Source organism: Tachypleus tridentatus, chromosome 10 (assembly GCF_004210375.1).
Source record: "Tachypleus tridentatus isolate NWPU-2018 chromosome 10, ASM421037v1, whole genome shotgun sequence".
Lineage (NCBI taxonomy): Eukaryota > Metazoa > Arthropoda > Merostomata > Xiphosura > Limulidae > Tachypleus > Tachypleus tridentatus.
The window spans coordinates 63,110,344-63,127,946 of NC_134834.1; the positions used below are offsets into that span (position 1 = coordinate 63,110,344).

At 32.3% G+C, this 17,603-nt stretch overlaps 1 protein-coding gene and 1 long non-coding RNA gene across 4 annotated transcripts in view; one reads left to right on the top strand and one right to left on the bottom strand.

The window, feature by feature from the left end:
- Positions 1-17,603, bottom strand: part of LOC143229437 (esterase E4-like) — a 47,626-nt gene that overhangs the window by 21,927 nt on the left and 8,096 nt on the right. The window contains exons 4-5 of the mRNA XM_076461772.1: positions 5,956-6,112; positions 4,078-4,263 (exon numbers count right to left, since the gene is read on the bottom strand). Coding sequence (XP_076317887.1) covers positions 4,078-4,263; positions 5,956-6,112 — 343 coding nt within the window. The remainder of the gene's footprint in view (positions 1-4,077; positions 4,264-5,955; positions 6,113-17,603) is intronic.
- The window catches only part of LOC143229438 (uncharacterized), a 34,635-nt gene that overhangs the window by 12,552 nt on the left and 4,480 nt on the right, over positions 1-17,603 (top strand). Inside the window, exons 2-4 of one of the 3 annotated variants that reach the window (XR_013015864.1) lie at positions 2,513-2,636; positions 6,011-6,084; positions 9,241-10,944. This is a non-coding gene — a long non-coding RNA (uncharacterized LOC143229438). Of the gene's footprint in view, positions 1-2,512; positions 2,637-6,010; positions 6,146-9,240; positions 10,945-17,603 lie in introns of those variants that run through there. The other 2 variants (XR_013015863.1, XR_013015862.1) reach the window with 2 other exon arrangements.

A 17,603-nucleotide genomic window follows, 5' to 3' on the forward strand; every position in this document is an offset into this window, starting at 1 on the left:
AATGTAATTTACTTAATCTCTGTATAAAGTAAGCAAGGTTTGACTTGTTTCGAAAGCAACAAAAGCTTAACCCACTAATATAGAAAGTTTTATTCATTTACAACCGGTTCTGCTTTAAAAAATTGATCAGTTAAACTGGAAACCAACAGAACCGCCATCATTCTAGCAATAAATTATTCAGTTGTAAATGGAATGAGATTACCTATTGAAAGATTTCAAAAAGTTAGTGAGCACATTTTTAGTTAAGTAATTTAATATATTGGTATTCGCTGAAAGAAAGGTACATAATTGAATTAATTTAGTTAAAGGAATTTTGTTACACAAAATCAGTATGGAATCTTGTAGGTGAAACATGTTCATTAAAATTTAATTATTTCAAATCACTTAATAATTTAAAACTATTGTTAGACTAATCTAATTTTTCACAAAAGTAATAACAATTTTTCTTTAGTTTATGGTTGCTTTACAACATTTCATATTGATGTCTCACGTGTCAGTTATTTTCTTTGCAGGACGTTACAAAGTTCCATAATTTCGCCAAACAATAATAACCTCTCTTGTGTCACAGTTCGAAGTGCCATAACAAGCTGTTTTTATCGGTTTTCTTTTATTTACAGGGGCTCAAGCTTTTCAATGTTAATTACTAGTGTTGTTCGTTTTTGCATTATTTTGACATTTTAAGATATTTTTCAAAGATGTTTTTCCACATGTTTGATTTCAGATTCCACAAAGGCCAAACATTTCTTCCCTCACTTCGAGGATCTGAAGTTACATATTGAACCCAAAATATTGCAGTGACACTAACATCTGTTGAGTCATGTAATGCTACAGAAAAATACAAGGAGTTTTTTACTTGTTCAAGCAACTGATTTTCTATGTCTTTCGTTAGCTCTAGCATTTTGAGGACAATTGTTCTTCGACTTAATTACAAATTATTTACCTTTTGAAGAATATTTTCTTTTATTTTTCAATCATAATTCTACAACAGAGTTTAATGACCACATTCAATATTTCTTTTAGTGGTTCAGTATCATAAAATGATTTCTTTTTTTTTGAGCTAGAATCCAAGCTACTTTATAGTTAGCTAACGTAACTAGTTCTATCGATGATTAAAATCTTTTTAGCCCTCGCTTTGTTCATAAAGTTGTGCTTTCAGACTGCTAATTTCATTTATACGATTTTTGCTATCAACTGGAAATTTTATATCAAATTCCTTGTGAAAATTGTTAAAGTGTTGCTTAAGGTTGTATACTTTAGTATTCCTAAAAATTTTGTTACACAAAAGACACACTGGCTTATTATTTGCTTTAATCACTGCAAATTGCAACTTCCAACTTTCATTAAATTCTCTTTTGACGTTTTTCCAGTCACGTGCCATTCTGTTTTCGACAGTAATGCCTGAATCAATTAAATTTTCTTTATTTTCTGAGTGTTCACCATCATCTGGATACTTTCGTTTTCAAATTATACATATTATGGAATTAAAAACAAAATATATTTAAACACTTGAAAGTTGCACAATAAAAATATGTTTGCAAGCGCATGCAAAACAACACACACTCGATAACACACTTTTAAACCAGACTGACATTACAAAATGAATGGAGTCTGTGGCAGTGATGAAACGCGCGATATTAAAGATAGTGTGAGGTAGTGCAGTTGCTGATTACTAAATTTGCGATGAAAAAGTGATGGAAAAAGTTGATTTTTAAACTCCAGCTGGCCACAATTGTGCTGTCCGCTGGCCACAGAGTTGCCCACCCCTGCTCTAAGCCGTTAGAGAACAGCAGAGTTAGCAGAATAAAGTAATCATGCATTTTAATCTTTAAGACAAAGCTATTAAATGTCAGGCCGAGGTGATGTGTTAATGAAGACAACGAGTTCTAAGAGACTATTTTACGTCAGTGTTAAAACGTTGGCAATATACCAACGAAAATTACTTTTTTGCTGTGAAATTCGTGAAACTAAACCTCGTTATTTACCTCGTGTCGAGAAACAAAATACGTGAAAATGTTAAAGAAAAACACATTAATTCTGTACGCACTTTACTCAGTAAGTTATATTAAAGAGAAACTCATTCGTAGCTAAATTATGTACAGAAGTACCATATATTTATGTTACCTGGGGATAATTTATTTTTACAATTTCAAACTCTCTAGACTTTCTCCTTTCTTGCGTTACAATCTAGATTAGTCCCTTTTATTTCCCACATTCTTAGTATTTCAGAGGTAATTCTGTAGACTTATAACTCTGGAAACTATATTTTGATACCTGTTGTGGGCATTGTGTAGCATGGTGTTTAAGAACAAATAAATAATCCTTTCGCGCCTCGTAATTGCTTATTTATAGTTACTCCCCGATAGGTCAGCAATAAGTTTGGGGTTTTATGAAGCTAAAAGTCGAGTTTAGATATATTATGTTGTTATGGTTTTTTGATTCATTCTACCCTTATTATGATGTATGATTAATGGATATAATAGGATGTAATGGTATTTTTCTTCATCTTCTTTAGGCTTTAAGAGGATGACTGTGGACTAGAATGACTCTAAAGGACTACATGAAACACTTGTGGAGTTGGGATGATAAAGTATTTAGCATGCCACGTTACAAATCAGTAGGTCCAAGAATTGTGACAGGTATGCCGTATAATACAGTCCTCATCTCCATTTCTAGGGATACCATAACTATTAGGTTAAGAATAACTGAAAAGGGCAAGGGCGTTGCTGACCAATTACACTCTTCTAGACAATAGTTACAAATTAGCCGTTTAGCCCATGTGTCACGTAGGGCGTCGTTGGGGTTGTAAATACTAAATACCAGACTGAATTATTTGTACATGCCGCCACAGATACAAACTGTGACATAACGAACGATATGTCACACCTATAGTGAACTTTCGACCACTACAGTTGTTAAACTTACGTCTAGGTTTATATATATATATATATATATATATAAACATTTTGCAAAAAAGACCTATCCATACAGTGAAATTGTTAAATTATAGAACTGGTAATAAGGGAAAGAAGATTTTGATAACCATGACTGGTATTCAATATTCTTCACGTAAGCAAGAAAAAACGACCAGCGTTTAAAACAACACTCTCCGATAGAGAAAGTTCCAACTCAAAATGTCATTGTAGTGATTCTGACAAACTTCCTGGCACGATAGCAAGATAATAAACACGTGTGTAAATATTACACTTTCCCAGAAACGCTTTAAAAGCAGTATGTTATTCAGATACTGAAAAAGATGGTCCAGAAACAAATAAATTGGGTTTAAAACAATAAAAATTAACCGCACACGTGTTATGTCAATCGACGTGAAATCCAGCGGACTTCACTGCTTAATTTATTTAAATATGGTCTTAGCAGCCATTGTTACTTTGTCCAAATGTGTGGTTCAAGGTTAACTTTCCCGTCCTTCGCAGAAACATGTTAATATGGAAATTGCGGTGTTTAGCAATAGTGCGCAATCATGGCTATTGAATGCAGAACGATCAACCAAGAAGGAAGTAATTCTAAGGTATCGTTTGCTATTTTTGTTTTAGAAGTTTGGCACAAACACATTCTTGTTTGATACAATAGTGAAATTTTACATTCACATACATGGTACACACACGGTCCTAAAGCGCGTTTGTACAATAACAGGACACCAACAATGTGCTCTGTTTTATCCAGTAGAAGCACACTAAACATTAGGTCATACAAAGACAGTTCTAAAGGAAGCACAAAACTTGGAACATCATTCTTACAACATGCAATTAACAGATTTATTAATTGTACAATGTTAACATTACATTTGTTGTATCAATTATCATGTTGAGTGGATGAGATATTCAAAGAATGTCACTCAAAAGTTTACTACACTTTTCAAAAATGTCGATCATCAGCGATTGGGTTCTAACTTCTTGTTTCGCCTCGTTAATTTGTATTTAACTTTGTAATTTCTCGGTTTGCTAAAACAATAGCTTTTTTACCTGTAACATGCTAGACATTGGTAATTCTATATATAATTTTAGGTACTTACTTATATTTTACAGTATTAACGAATACGAAACTGTGAAGAATATTTACCTTGACTAACAGGAGAAATAACATGGAACATAACAGAAGCACCACCAGATCCTTCTCCAAACAATGTGATGGAGTTGATATCACCTTGAAAATAGTTGATATTGTTTCGAACCCACTCAAGTGCTAACTGCTGATCCCATAGACCACAGTTTCCAGACATATCTTCGTTCTCAGTACTCAGGAAACCTGTGGTTAGAAAATGCTAAAGAACAAATTTATCTGTTAAGATAAACTGTTAAGTTTAGACATGATTTTAGTGAAAAAGCAAAAGAAGCACTGTGCCAGAAATACGCTAAAATACCTACTATGATTGTAGGAACGAAGCTTGTTCCCTGTTCGAGTTTAGTTTTTATACAATCAGGCTTATAATATTTTACATAATACCTGTTTTTATTATATATAATTCATGTTGATAAATAGACAGGAGTGGTTATGCTTTATGAAATATGGCCAAAATCTCTCTCAACCCCATCAATAAAGAAACCTGAAACTACACAAAATGCAACAAACTGTTTTCGTCCCATTTTATGGTTATGTGATCCACATAGATGACTTTAATTTATAAAATCGTAAATATCCCACTCATGAAAAGTCACATAAGACAAAAAAGTAGTATAGTAAACCCTTCAATAAAAGGGCTAACTACACCCATTCTTTATTCAACAAATAAAATTATGAAATTATTATGGCCTTTTGCTCATGTAGAATTTTAAAAATCTACTTAATAAAACCGAAAAAGGTTATGGATATCTTATGAAACGGTATATGCTGAGATAAAAGTGGAGAATTTTTAGCCGTTTCGGGAACTCTTTGTCAGAATTAATATTATACTAATTAATGTGACTGATTCGCGAAACTGTCAGTATTTAGTGAAATTCCATAATTACAGACTTGAGAAAACAAAGACAATTGTAAGTTTGGGAGCGCAGACTTTTCTTTGTTCCTTCAATTCCGTAATTGTACTGATACACTCAAAAACATTCATTATGATATGAATACTTTCCATCTGTACTGTCATGTGTAAACTTATGACTACTCCACTTGAAATTTAATATTAGCGAGACAGCACTGTTTTATACAACATAGTTACTGCCGAAACAACGCGTTGACTTGTCAGAGTTCATTTGTTAATATACACATACTGTGGAAACAAAATATTTTCATCCCATTTAGTAATACATTACTTCTCAATATGAGGTTTGAATTCGCCATTTTCTTGTGTAAAGAATATATTCAAAACCCGCCACTTAATACATATTAAGTGATACATTTGTTTCACTGTTCAAACTGAGTCTTCATATCAATGATTTAATTTATATTTCTTTCGATAAAGTTTACAATTATTATAACCGATTCTTAATAATTCATAGATCTGTTTATACTCTGTTTCAGCCAATCAAGTAGCAAAAAGTGAAGTTATCATAGATAAAACGAGGTTTCACTGTAACATTTACCAGGCAAACATCTTGTTGAATATTATTTTATGTTCTTTTTTTTTTTCAAATATACATTGTTCTATAAATAACAAAATAATACAGCAGGTTAAACAACCAAGTCATAGATCACTATAGTTCAGGTATACTATACCCTAATTTTGAACGACTAATCAAAGGGAGGACAACCAGATGACAACATCAGTTGCCTGAGATGGATATTCCCAACAAAATAGTGGGGTTGATTGTCACTGCTATAACTGACGAACAGATGAAAGTATTATTATTATTTTAAAAGCACCACGTATGAAAAGTTAACCACTAGATCACACTCTAACCTGTACGTATGATAAGAAAAAGAAAGTTAATATAACATATTTCAGAAACGTATATAAATTATTTATCGTTTTCTGAACGACAAATAGATGTTTTTTTTTTTACTCACCTAGTATTCCTAGCCTGTAGTTAAACGTTACTAAAACAATATGTTTTTCTACCAGCTTCTCAGGACCGTACAAGTCACTACTTCCTGTTTCGAAATTATCACCGTGGATGAAAACCATTACTGGAAAGAGTGAGAAGTTTTCTTTTTTTCGATCCATCTACCATTGGAATATAACCATATATACTATTAGATAGTCATTTCTTTCTTATTAACTACATCTGTGTAATAATTACACATGAATAAAGCCATTAAAATTAGCTCTTTCCATAATAATTGTTTATTTTTTTATGGTTAAAGATTAAGGAAAGTAATATAAAGGGTTAAATAGCTGTTAAAATATAATTTAGAATCAAATAATTTTCTAAAGAGTGAGAAAGGGTGAATAAAACTGGTTGTTAATAAGGACATAAGTAATTTAAAATAGTTTATATAGGGGTAATAAAACTGTTGGCAAGAACGTAAAAACGTTAGAGCTGTTCACTTGCGAGGAATTAAAATGTTTATGGTAAGAATATTTATTTCATACTCAAAATGAATGAAAATTATTTCTTGATGGAAAGGACATAAATCGGCCCAGCATAGCCAGTTGGGTTAAGGTGTTCGACTTCCAGTTCCTTAATTTTACACTGCTAAATTAGGGACTGCTAGCGCACATAGCCCTCGAGTAGCTTTGCGCGAAATTCAAAAAAAAAAATAAAAGAACATAAAAGTTCACTCAGGGCAAGTGAAGATTGTTTACTGATAAGAAAGAATGTAAAGAATGAATCAGTGCAATAATTTCTTTCTGTTGATTGTTAGGTATGTCCAAGTGGTTAAGGATTCGTAATCTAATGGTCGTGGGTTCGAATCCTAGTCCTACCAAACATGCTCGCCCTTTCAGCCGTGGAGCGTTATAAAGTTACGGTTAATCCCACTATACATTGGTGAAAGAGTAGTCCAAGAGTTGGCGGTTGGTGATAATGACTAGCTGCCTTTCCTCCAGATTTACACTGCTAGTTTAGGTACTGCTAGCGTAGTAGCCCTCGTGTAGCTTTGCGCGAAATTAACAACAACAACAAACAAACAATTGTTGTTTGTCAACACGTTAGCTCCCAGCGGTGAATCGTACTCTATTTTATTTTTAAAAGGTTGCTTATCGGCTGGGATATAACGGCTACATAAATACTCTTCCAAAAAAAGGAATTGTAAAATGACTAATGGTACCCTGGAATGTATCGTTAAAATAGGTTTGGGAGCCAACGTGTTAAGTAAAATCAAATCGTACAGTATTTATCCTTGTGATGATAAACCATCTTTCAAGTATCCAATGGCACAGCGGTACGCTTATACGCTTACAACGCTAGCAATCAGGATTCGATACCCGTAATAGACAGAGCACAGATAGCCCATTTCCTAGTTTTGTGCGTAATTATAAACACACAAACAAACAAACCATCTTTCAATAATCGCAAATAGTTCTTATTTTAACAAATCTTCCAAGTGTCAAGTAGAATTACTTGCCAATTAACAAGTACAATTGTATTTCTATTCAAGGTTTGCCAATTACCAAGTTAAGTTCCAGTCTAATTTTACTTTTATCTTCAGATCCTTTAAACCGCTTGATAATCAGTGACTAATATCTAAAATCTAAAGACTGTTTTTCTGAAGCTATTCAGCTTGTTCTATTCTGAATCATAACCTGCATTTATGTTGTATTTTGAAATTTAATTTGTGTGCCTTTTTGTTACTTTCTCAATCCTATCGGCCAGGCATGGCCAAGCATGTTAAGGCGTTCGACTCGTAATCAGAGGGTCGCGGATTTGAATCCCGGTCGCACCATTAATGCTCACCCTTTCAGCCGTGGGGGCGTTATAATGTGACGGCCAATCCCACTATTCGTTGGTAAAAGAGTAGCTCAAAAGTTGGCGGTGAGTGGTGATGACTAGCTGCCTTCCCTCTGGTCTTACACTGCTAAATTAGGGACGGCTAGCGCAGATAGCCCTCGAGTAGCTTTGCGAGAAATTCAAAACAAACCCAATCCTATCCTATACCCGTTGAATTTTTATAATCAATTTGTAATATCGTATTTAAAATATTGAACTAATATTAAAGGTTAACTTCTTTATTTTGTCGCTTCATGAAATTAAAATATTTCATTGTATCATTGTATTTTAAAACTGAACGTATCACAATCTGAATGATTTATTGTGAAACTTGACGTATTTTGTTATTTTTTGAAACATATCCTACACTTACGTTTTTGATTTCCAAAATATAACGTGTATTTATGTTGTAGTATCATTAGTGTAAAACAAAACTAAACTTACTAATCCAAGCGAAAATGGTCTATTGTATTAACAAACATGACTTTTTAGGTTATTATGCACGTACTGAAAAATTAATAGTACTGATAGTATGATAACATAATGTTTAAGTTGTAACTAAGTGCTGCTATTGGCGGCTTTCATATTCAAAAAATAGAAACGTGCGCGTATATCTCTCATTATTATGAGATACAAACCGTTTCTAGCAGAAGAATTAGGGATAATATTTTACATACGCCCATCAAGTATATTCAAAATTTGATCATTTATGACTGAGCTATAAAGCAAAACTAGTGTGAAAAATCAGTCCCCATGTTAATAGATAGGGAGTTTTAATTTTTTTTCATTACCACGCTGTGACCTTAACCTTTGAACTTGACTTTCTAAATTCTGAGTTGGATAATAATCCAAATTTGCATGAGCTTTTGTCCGAATCTGTTCAACCGTTTTCAAGAAATCCTGCTGACAAATACATACACATAAGGTAAGCAAACTACGTACAATAGGTTTTAAAAATATCTATCGGATATCTCTTTACAGAACTTATATCTAAAATCAGATAATGGACGAAAATGATTGCAATAAAACAAATGTAAGCTATTCAAGTTTTATAAACTAGTTTTTATTGTGAAAATAAACTGTAATACAATCAACGGAGATTTTTTTATTACCCATAGTTTCGTTATAACTTTGTTCACCACTTTGATCACAGTTCTCAACAGACTATTACTAAGCCTTCTACTGCTGACGTATTTATTAATCAGTCACGAAAAAAGTTCGTAATGTATTCATACATCCTCTACTTATCTTAAAGAAGATACCTGAAAGTAAAACACTGAAGGAGAAAAACAAATTTTGTACATGATGGGCAGAACTTTTACTGATAAAATTAATATCTCTATAAGAATTTGATAATGTTGAAATATACAACCTCTAACTTTAATACAGCACTATATATATATACCTTATACTTCTCACGTAGGTGTGTTCACCAACACTCCTGTCTACTATTTTCTACTGGTTGCGAATTAGGGCAGTAGGTGATTCGTTACATGGGCTTAAGGTTTCGCTGACCTACTTCTTCAACATATAGCTTGAATCACGTATTTGTCAATGACATTTCCATTCCTGATGAGGGTCATCGAAAACATTCAGCAAATTTTACCATTTTTACAGAATTATATTTTCTTTTACTTTTAGCTTTTGTTTCATTTAATTTCTATTTGCATTTGTGGGATTACTTTATAAAGAAAAGATGTAATCTCTGGCGATTAATACTTTCCACAAACTTTTGTTTGTTTGTAAATAAATATTCCGTTACGAACCTAGAAATAAGCAGTATTTTTAGTTCAAGGGAACTAGTTTATGTGTCTAGCTAATGTTTAAAATAAAACCGATGTGTGTTTTTTAAGCTTTAATTTGTTTGTTACATTAGTTTAATACTCACGCTTTTTTGTCGTTACAAATTTTTCTTTCTTTTACACAATGCATTCTATGAGGTTTAGATATGCGTTCTTGTGACAGATCTTACTGTGCGTACTAATCATGTATAGGTATTGAACTGTGAGGAACGTTTCTGTCTAACTTATTGCTTATGAAAAACGAAAAGATATTAGTTACCACTACATAATTTAATTAACGTGGACTGTGAGAGGCAAACTTACACTACTGATAAACAATGACTATACAAGTTAACAGCTAAAACAGTGTCAATGATCGAGAGTCAATATCAAAATTTCCAAGTTGTATTACATTGAAATAAATACAGAGAAGTAATTAATTGGTTAACATCATTCTCGACTCAGTTGTCTAAAAAGTATTATAAAAACTTTATTTAACGTGTTTGATCAGTCTAATTATAAGTTTCAAGTAGGCTACGATTCTAAGATATTTTGGTTTTTTTTTTGCATAGACTTGTTTTTAGTCTATTTGAAATTATTATGTGATATAGGGATAGTAATTATTTGTTAATTTGTAATACTATATAATGTAAATTATCCGTATCTATAAAATATTTGATTTTTGTTTTTATATTATTCTGACGATTTGAAATATACAAACATACGAAGTTCGGATGAAGTCATAAAAGTGATGTAAGTTTCTATAGAAGGTCCAAAAAGAAATAAATTCGTTGTTTCATAAGATACTCTGTCTTATTCTATCGTTTGTGTAAAAGAATATATTAAGTTTGTTGTATGTAGTAATGTTTTTTTTTCTCCAAATGATTGTGAGATTGTAGTCGGTAAATACACAATGTTGCGTAAAGTAATTTAAAATAAAGTTTATATTCACTATTACGGAACAATAAATTTACATGTGAACAAGTTTTGTCTAGTTTCATGTGTCCTTTTAAGTCCGAAAAAAAAGTTCTATTGTATATTGTGATCCGTTTATCTGGTTATTTCAGTTTTATTTTCTTACTTTGGAATGCAGTAGTACTCATTTCTCGTTCAGTCGTTTTCGTGCCTTTATTTTAACAAAGACTTGTTTTTATCCTAAATTCAATCCAACTTATTACAACTGTCCTTCGCCACACTGGGTCCTCGAATCGCAATTACTGCAAAGGTAAATTGTGCTATGCTCAGTCTTAAAATACGATACACCTTTCGGCATGTCTTTTAAAGGTTACTATATTTTAAGGATTTTAAATATAGTTAATAGAAACAACATTTTCTTTTAATTCTGATAAATTATGGCTTAAAGTGGTTTGACATTAACACTATGAACAGTGTTATAGTAAGCATTTATAATTCCAGTTGATTAGGTAATAAAAAGTTTCATTATATCGAAACATTTTTTGGAAAATGTATACGATTATGGAAATACATTAAAATCGCTACGAACTGGGTATGTCAATCTATTGATTGACATCATAAAGTATCCAAAACGTAATGAGTTTATGTGGTATTATTTATTTGTATTAATAACATACATTAAAAACCATATACAACAAAGCAATGAAAAATAAATTTAACAGCTTGTATAAAAATAGATTCCAAGTATTTTGTAAAGCGGCAAAGCGAAGACATGCTTCGTTTTATTATTATCTTTAGTGAAAATCATTAAAGATTGAATTTTATGTAATTCAGCATGTCCATTATTTTTTCTCGGTCAGGTTTATAAAAAAAGAAAAGTGTTAAATCTGTATGTTATTCTTATTGTCAATTAATATTCCAGAAAATTTAGTTTGACATGACAAATAAAATACATCAAAAAAATAAAAAAATGTAAATGATATAAGTGACAAGGTGTGAAATATCCACGAACAAATAACATGGTAGAGAAAATTCTACGCCACTTTCTATGTCTTACATTAGCTTCGTTTGTTATTAAGCGTTTTGCTTTTAATATTTTATACTTGTATAAAACCTTTGTATTAAATGTTAATAAAAATTTGCATGAAATTGAAACAGAGGATGTAAGTCTTGGATAACGTGTTTCCTTTTATTTTATACACCGTAGTTGCGTGTGATGTACGTATACGCTACTAGTAAAAGGTCAAAGTTTTTGAAGTTATAGACTCAAATACATACAAATATTTTTTTATTCACAAAAGAATCCTTTTAACCATAATAATAAAGTTTTAAGTGCCTAGCAGCCATTGTTTGTTTGTTGTTAAGAGCGAAGCCATAAAATGAGCCATTACCGCGGGTACTGAAATCCAAATTCTATTATTATAACTCTTCATATTCATCGTTGAGATACCAAGAAAGCTTGTTTCTTGTAACAATGACATTTGTAGCATGAATAAGAAAAATGTTTTTTCAGTATTTAAATATTTTGATATTAAAAATACTACACGAGTAAATGTGTGTATGTTTGTGTGTGTTTTGTTAAAGCAAAGCCATATCGGGCTACCTGCTGAGCTCATCGAGGGGAATCGAACCCTTTATTTTAGCGTTACACAAGTAAATATCTGAAAAGTGTTTTAGAAAGGCTAATTCTACAGTATATCAGCTCAAAATATGTAATATGTGTGTATATGTATATATATTACATTTTTCTGTTAACATTTAATACTATTATATTCTATTGAAATAGAATACCTGCAGTGTAAGGTCTACGATCTTTCATGCAACATGATCAAACTCATGTAAACGAAAATGTATAATTTTATTGAAACGTAATGTAAAAGCTGTAGTTATAAAACATCTTTTGGGTAGCTTGACAGTAACAACATTATATTCAATTGTGCTATTATTATATAGAGTGTTCCAAAATTATCCTTCCCATGTCAAAGTTTAATAATTCACTAACTAAAGAAATAGAACAATGCAGTTTTTAACATCTAGTAGTCAAACTCAAACAGTTTTTCTTGTCTTGTTAGTAGAGTTTTACGTGTGCACAATTAGTGGCTCTCAGCACGTCCAACCGATAGTTAGTTTCAGTCACGTTCGAAATAAGGCGTTCGACTCGTGTTCTGAGGGTCGCGGGTTCGAATCCCGGTCACACCAAACATGCTCGCCCTTTCAGCCGTGAGGGCGTTATAATGTTACGGTCAATCTCACTATTCGTTGGTAAAATAGTAGCTCTCGAGTTGGCGGTGGGTGGTGATGACTAGCTACCTTCCCTCTAGTCTTACACTGCTAAATTAGGGACGGCTGGCGCAGATAGCTCTCGTGTAGTTATGCGCGAAATTAAAAAACAAACAAATAATCGAACAACACGTAAGCAGTTACAGTGTCTAGAAAGTTCATGAAATTGATCTTTAACCCCTTGATGTTTGCATAGATGTGTGATACATGATGTCCTTAACATACCTTCATAATTTTTTCCTGCATTGGCGTCTGTAATTACGGTGCACAACAGTCACTGACTTGGTCTCTGCAAGTCAAACGACGCCTTGAGCTTTTTCTTGTGGGGTTACCATCTTAAAGGGTAACCCTACCAAGTGGAGTGAAAAACAAATAAGTATGACAATGAAATCTGTTTCAGTTGTAAGTTACAAGATAGTAAATGCTGTATGACTGTATTACCTTAGTTAATTAATTACTCTGTATTTTGGGTTTAGTAATGGGAGGAGCAGCTTGCCATTTCACTCATTCCTTTTCAGTAACCCCCACTCCAGTGGCACAACGGCATGTCCATGGATTTACAACGCTAAAAACCAGGTTTCGATAGCCGTGATAAGCAGAGCTCAGATAATTTATTATGTAGCTTTGTTCGGAAATTTAAAAACAAAAGCCTCAAGTGGCACAGATGTATGTTTACGAACTTAAATCGCGAGAAATCAGGTTTAGATACCACTTACGGGCAGAGCACAGACAGCCCATTGTGTAGCTTTGTGCTTAATTCCACATAAACATAAAACATTGAGTAATATAACGTTCATAACTAAAACCTAGAATAATTATGATAAATTGAATGTTAATGTTGGATTATTTATCTGCTAAAGAAATGTATGACAAAGATAATGTTAAGTAAGAAAACTGTATTATTGGTAAACAACTGTATAGTAGAGAACTGAAGATAAGAAAGCTGTACTATTACTAAAGAAATAAGTGGTAAACAGAATTTATATAATAACATTCTGCTATTACAAAATCCCGAAAACATCGCGTTTTTGTTTTCTTATTATATTTAGTCCATGATATGGCACTATTGTAATACATAAAACAGCATTAAATTTGTGATATGAACAGCAAATATCCGACTGCTTTAAAATAGCATAACCAGTTTGGTTTCAAATATGCACTTATATCCATTTGAGTAAATAACAGTAATAAAATGTTAAAAAAAAAACGTGTTGACGTTCTTACGTAACTTACAAATTGGGAAATTCCCCATTACTTTAGTTTCAAAATATTTGCTGGAAGCGTTACAGACGAATTTATATGGTACACATTTATTGGATAGTTTCTGATTAGCAGCTTGGAATATCTATACATTTCCTGTTAGTGTTATTTGGCAAAACAGTGCTTATCTTAATTACAAAAGTCTTTATCTGAGGAGTTACTAACTAAGATTTCTTATTGGGTCCGATTGTTTTTAAGCTTTGCTAAGGTAGGTTAAAATTACCAATGAAAACTTTGGATTTGCCATCCTGTTAAACCAAATGGAAAAACAAACCATTAAAAGGCATACATCACCCCAAAATTTACATTGTGGGCTAGTTTAGGCTTATACTTATAGAATATTTTAACACGTACGGAATAATAAAGAGAATAAATCTGATGCTCTATTATTTAGGATACGAAAATATTCGTAGTTTACTATCCATGAATGGGAGCTATTGTAACCTTCATATACAAGCGTAATATTTATGTTGTTGTTTTGTTTAAGTAATGAGAATAAGGTATGCCTAGAGGGAAATTAAACTACTAAAGGGCATTACAAGTTAAAAAGGGCCTGACATGGCCCGGTGGTTAAGGCACCCGACTCATAAGCCGAGGGTCACGGGTTCGAATCCCTGTCACACATAATATGTTCGCCCTTTCAGCCGTGGGGGCGTTATAATGTGACGGTTAATCCCACTATTCGTTGGAAAAATAGTAGCTAAATTAGGGAGGGATAGCGCAGATAGCCCTCGTGGAGCTTTGAGCAAATTTCAAAAACAAACAAACAATTTAAAAATTACTCTTGTATTAAAACACAGTAAATGTGATATTTATAAATACGCTTCGACGTTATGCCACACGTGTGACAAAATAAATCCTAATCTAAAAAGCATTTTAATGAGATCTTGGTACACGGTTTTTCTACATCTAATTATTATACACTGGTTAAAGAAAATGAAGAAAAATGTCATTTCACCAATCAGTTGACATCAAAATTCAAACAACTTTATTTGATGAATATCAGTATTCTAGTATCACAAAAACAAAAAACAAAGCTATAGAATTCCTATGACATCATGTTTAATATGATACAATATTCACCAGTCATTTCAGAAATTATCAAAATGGGAATAAATAGGACTGCCACAGTGAAAAGTGGAATAGTTCACACAATGGGTATATCTTTTTTGTCTGGAAAAACAGAGTGTGATATTATGATTGTTCTATGTTTATCACATGTAACTTATAGTTAAATGAGTATTTGATGCATATGCGGCATTTATATGGCAAATTTATTTACGAATTACGTAAGTCGCAGCGAGAAATATGGCGTATTAAAGGAAGGAGAAAATAATGTCTTGTCTGAAGTTTTTGTGAGACTGAAATATTTCATCTGTTTGGAGATACAATGTAAAGTATTTACAGAAAATAATTTATACTCTTATAATTTTGATATCTGATCAAAACATTTTACGTGTACGAAGTATCCAAGTAAGAATAAAGCGTCAAGGATGTAAATAAGTGGCATAAAAAAAACACGTTATATTGAAGCACACATTTTGTAAAAATTTATTGTAAAAGTGGATAAGTTAAAAAATAAAAAATGAAGACATTTTGAGTTTCTGTTCATATTTATGTTGTTGCCTGTTCCAATTATCAAGTATTTCCCAAATTTATTTTGTTTAATTATTCCATTTTATCTTACATCTCGATGTTAGATAGCTCTTTCAAATAATTTGGCTCTTTTTGGGATATCGTGTATTTATATGATAAATTCTCTATTTTAAATTGGCTGTTTCTGTAATATTCATAGTCCCCCAACTGACACAATGGCACTTCTGCCGATTTACAACACTAGAAACCGGGTTTCATTACAAGTGATGGGCGGAGCACAAATAGCCCCTTGTACATCTGTGTGATTAACTTCAAACAACAACACAATATTTGTATAATTAACCCCATATTTTAATTTGGCTATTCTTGCAATATTTTCACGGATTATCCTCTATTTCTATTTTACTGTTTTGTATGTATGAAATGCTTTAATCAAATATTACTACTTTTCTTTATTACAATTTTAAATAACAACAAAAATGAATTACAAAAAAATCGTTTGACATAAAATTTGGTTTTTACAAATTATGGACTTCATGGCCACAAACTTGGAGAAGAAATACTAAATTTGTGGCTACAAGATGCGTTAACAACTAAATATGTGTTTTTGTTCTTAATTGACAAACATGCTCAAATCAGCTAAAGTGTCTATTGAAATTGACACTCCTATTTACAGCTGTTTCTCTATGCCTTACATCTATTTATAGCTGTTTCTCTATGCCTTAATCCTTGCTGTGTTTACATTATGTTTCTGTATGCCTTACATCCATTTACAGCTGTTTTTGTATGCCTTGCATCATTACTTTGTTTACATTATGTTTCTGTATGCCTTACATCCATTTACAGCTGTTTCTGTATGCTTTACATCCTTACTTTGCTTACATTATGTTTTACTTTCAGACCAAGGATGAAAAAGAACAAAAGACTAAAACAACTGTGTCACTTGTTGAGGGTTCATTTATCTTAATCTAAAATACATTTAAAGTTGCTTCTTTTAATATGACGGAAAATTTTCTAGGTTTCTTCAGAAACATATGAAGAATGGCATTCGAACATTAGGAAGATCTCTGTTAATGATCCAGATTTGTTCAAAATTTTATGTTTGTACTGTAACAGGAATATTACGCCAGAGTTTTTTCATATAACGTGACTGGACTCACTCCCCTACTCTAATACACTTTCATACGGAAAGAAATGAGTCCTATTGAATTCATTGGATAATTGCTTGGAATTAAGTACAAAGCTACATAACCACAGGTATCGAAATCAGGTTTGTCGCGGTGTAGTCCGCAGATATATTGTTGTGCCACTGGAGGGTTTGTTTTTGTTTTAATTTCGTGCAAAGCTACTCGAGGACTATCTGCGCTAGCCGTCCCTAATTTAGCAGTGTAAGACTAGAGGGAAGGCAGCTAGTCATCACCACCCACAGCCAACTCTTGGGCTACTCTTTTTCCAACGAATAGTGGGATTTACCGTTACATTATAACGCCCCCACGGCTGAAAGGGCGAGCATGTTTGGTGCGACGGGGATGGCCACTGGACGGAAATAGTCCTATTGGATAAAGTGCAATAATTTATTTCTATATTTAAAATCATTAAATGCTCTCCATACAAAATGTTCACAAGTTTTGATTACATATATTAGTACGCTTAAGGATTTTTACTTCGACATTCAAAAAGAACATTAAGACTAACGATATTTTTACCAATTCTTTTAATGTTTATTTCCGTTAATAAGTAACAAATACAATACATTTTAATATGGTATATTATTTTAAAATTAAATAAAGTGGAATTTGAGCTTCCACTTCACAAAGAAAGGTACCGACACCGTTTTATATTATCACGATGCTCTTTAATTCTGGGTTTTCGTCCTGTTCCTAAGACCTTATATGATTATTTTTAACCTAATGGCTGTGGAAGGTGATTCACCATTAAAGTATGGTAGTATATG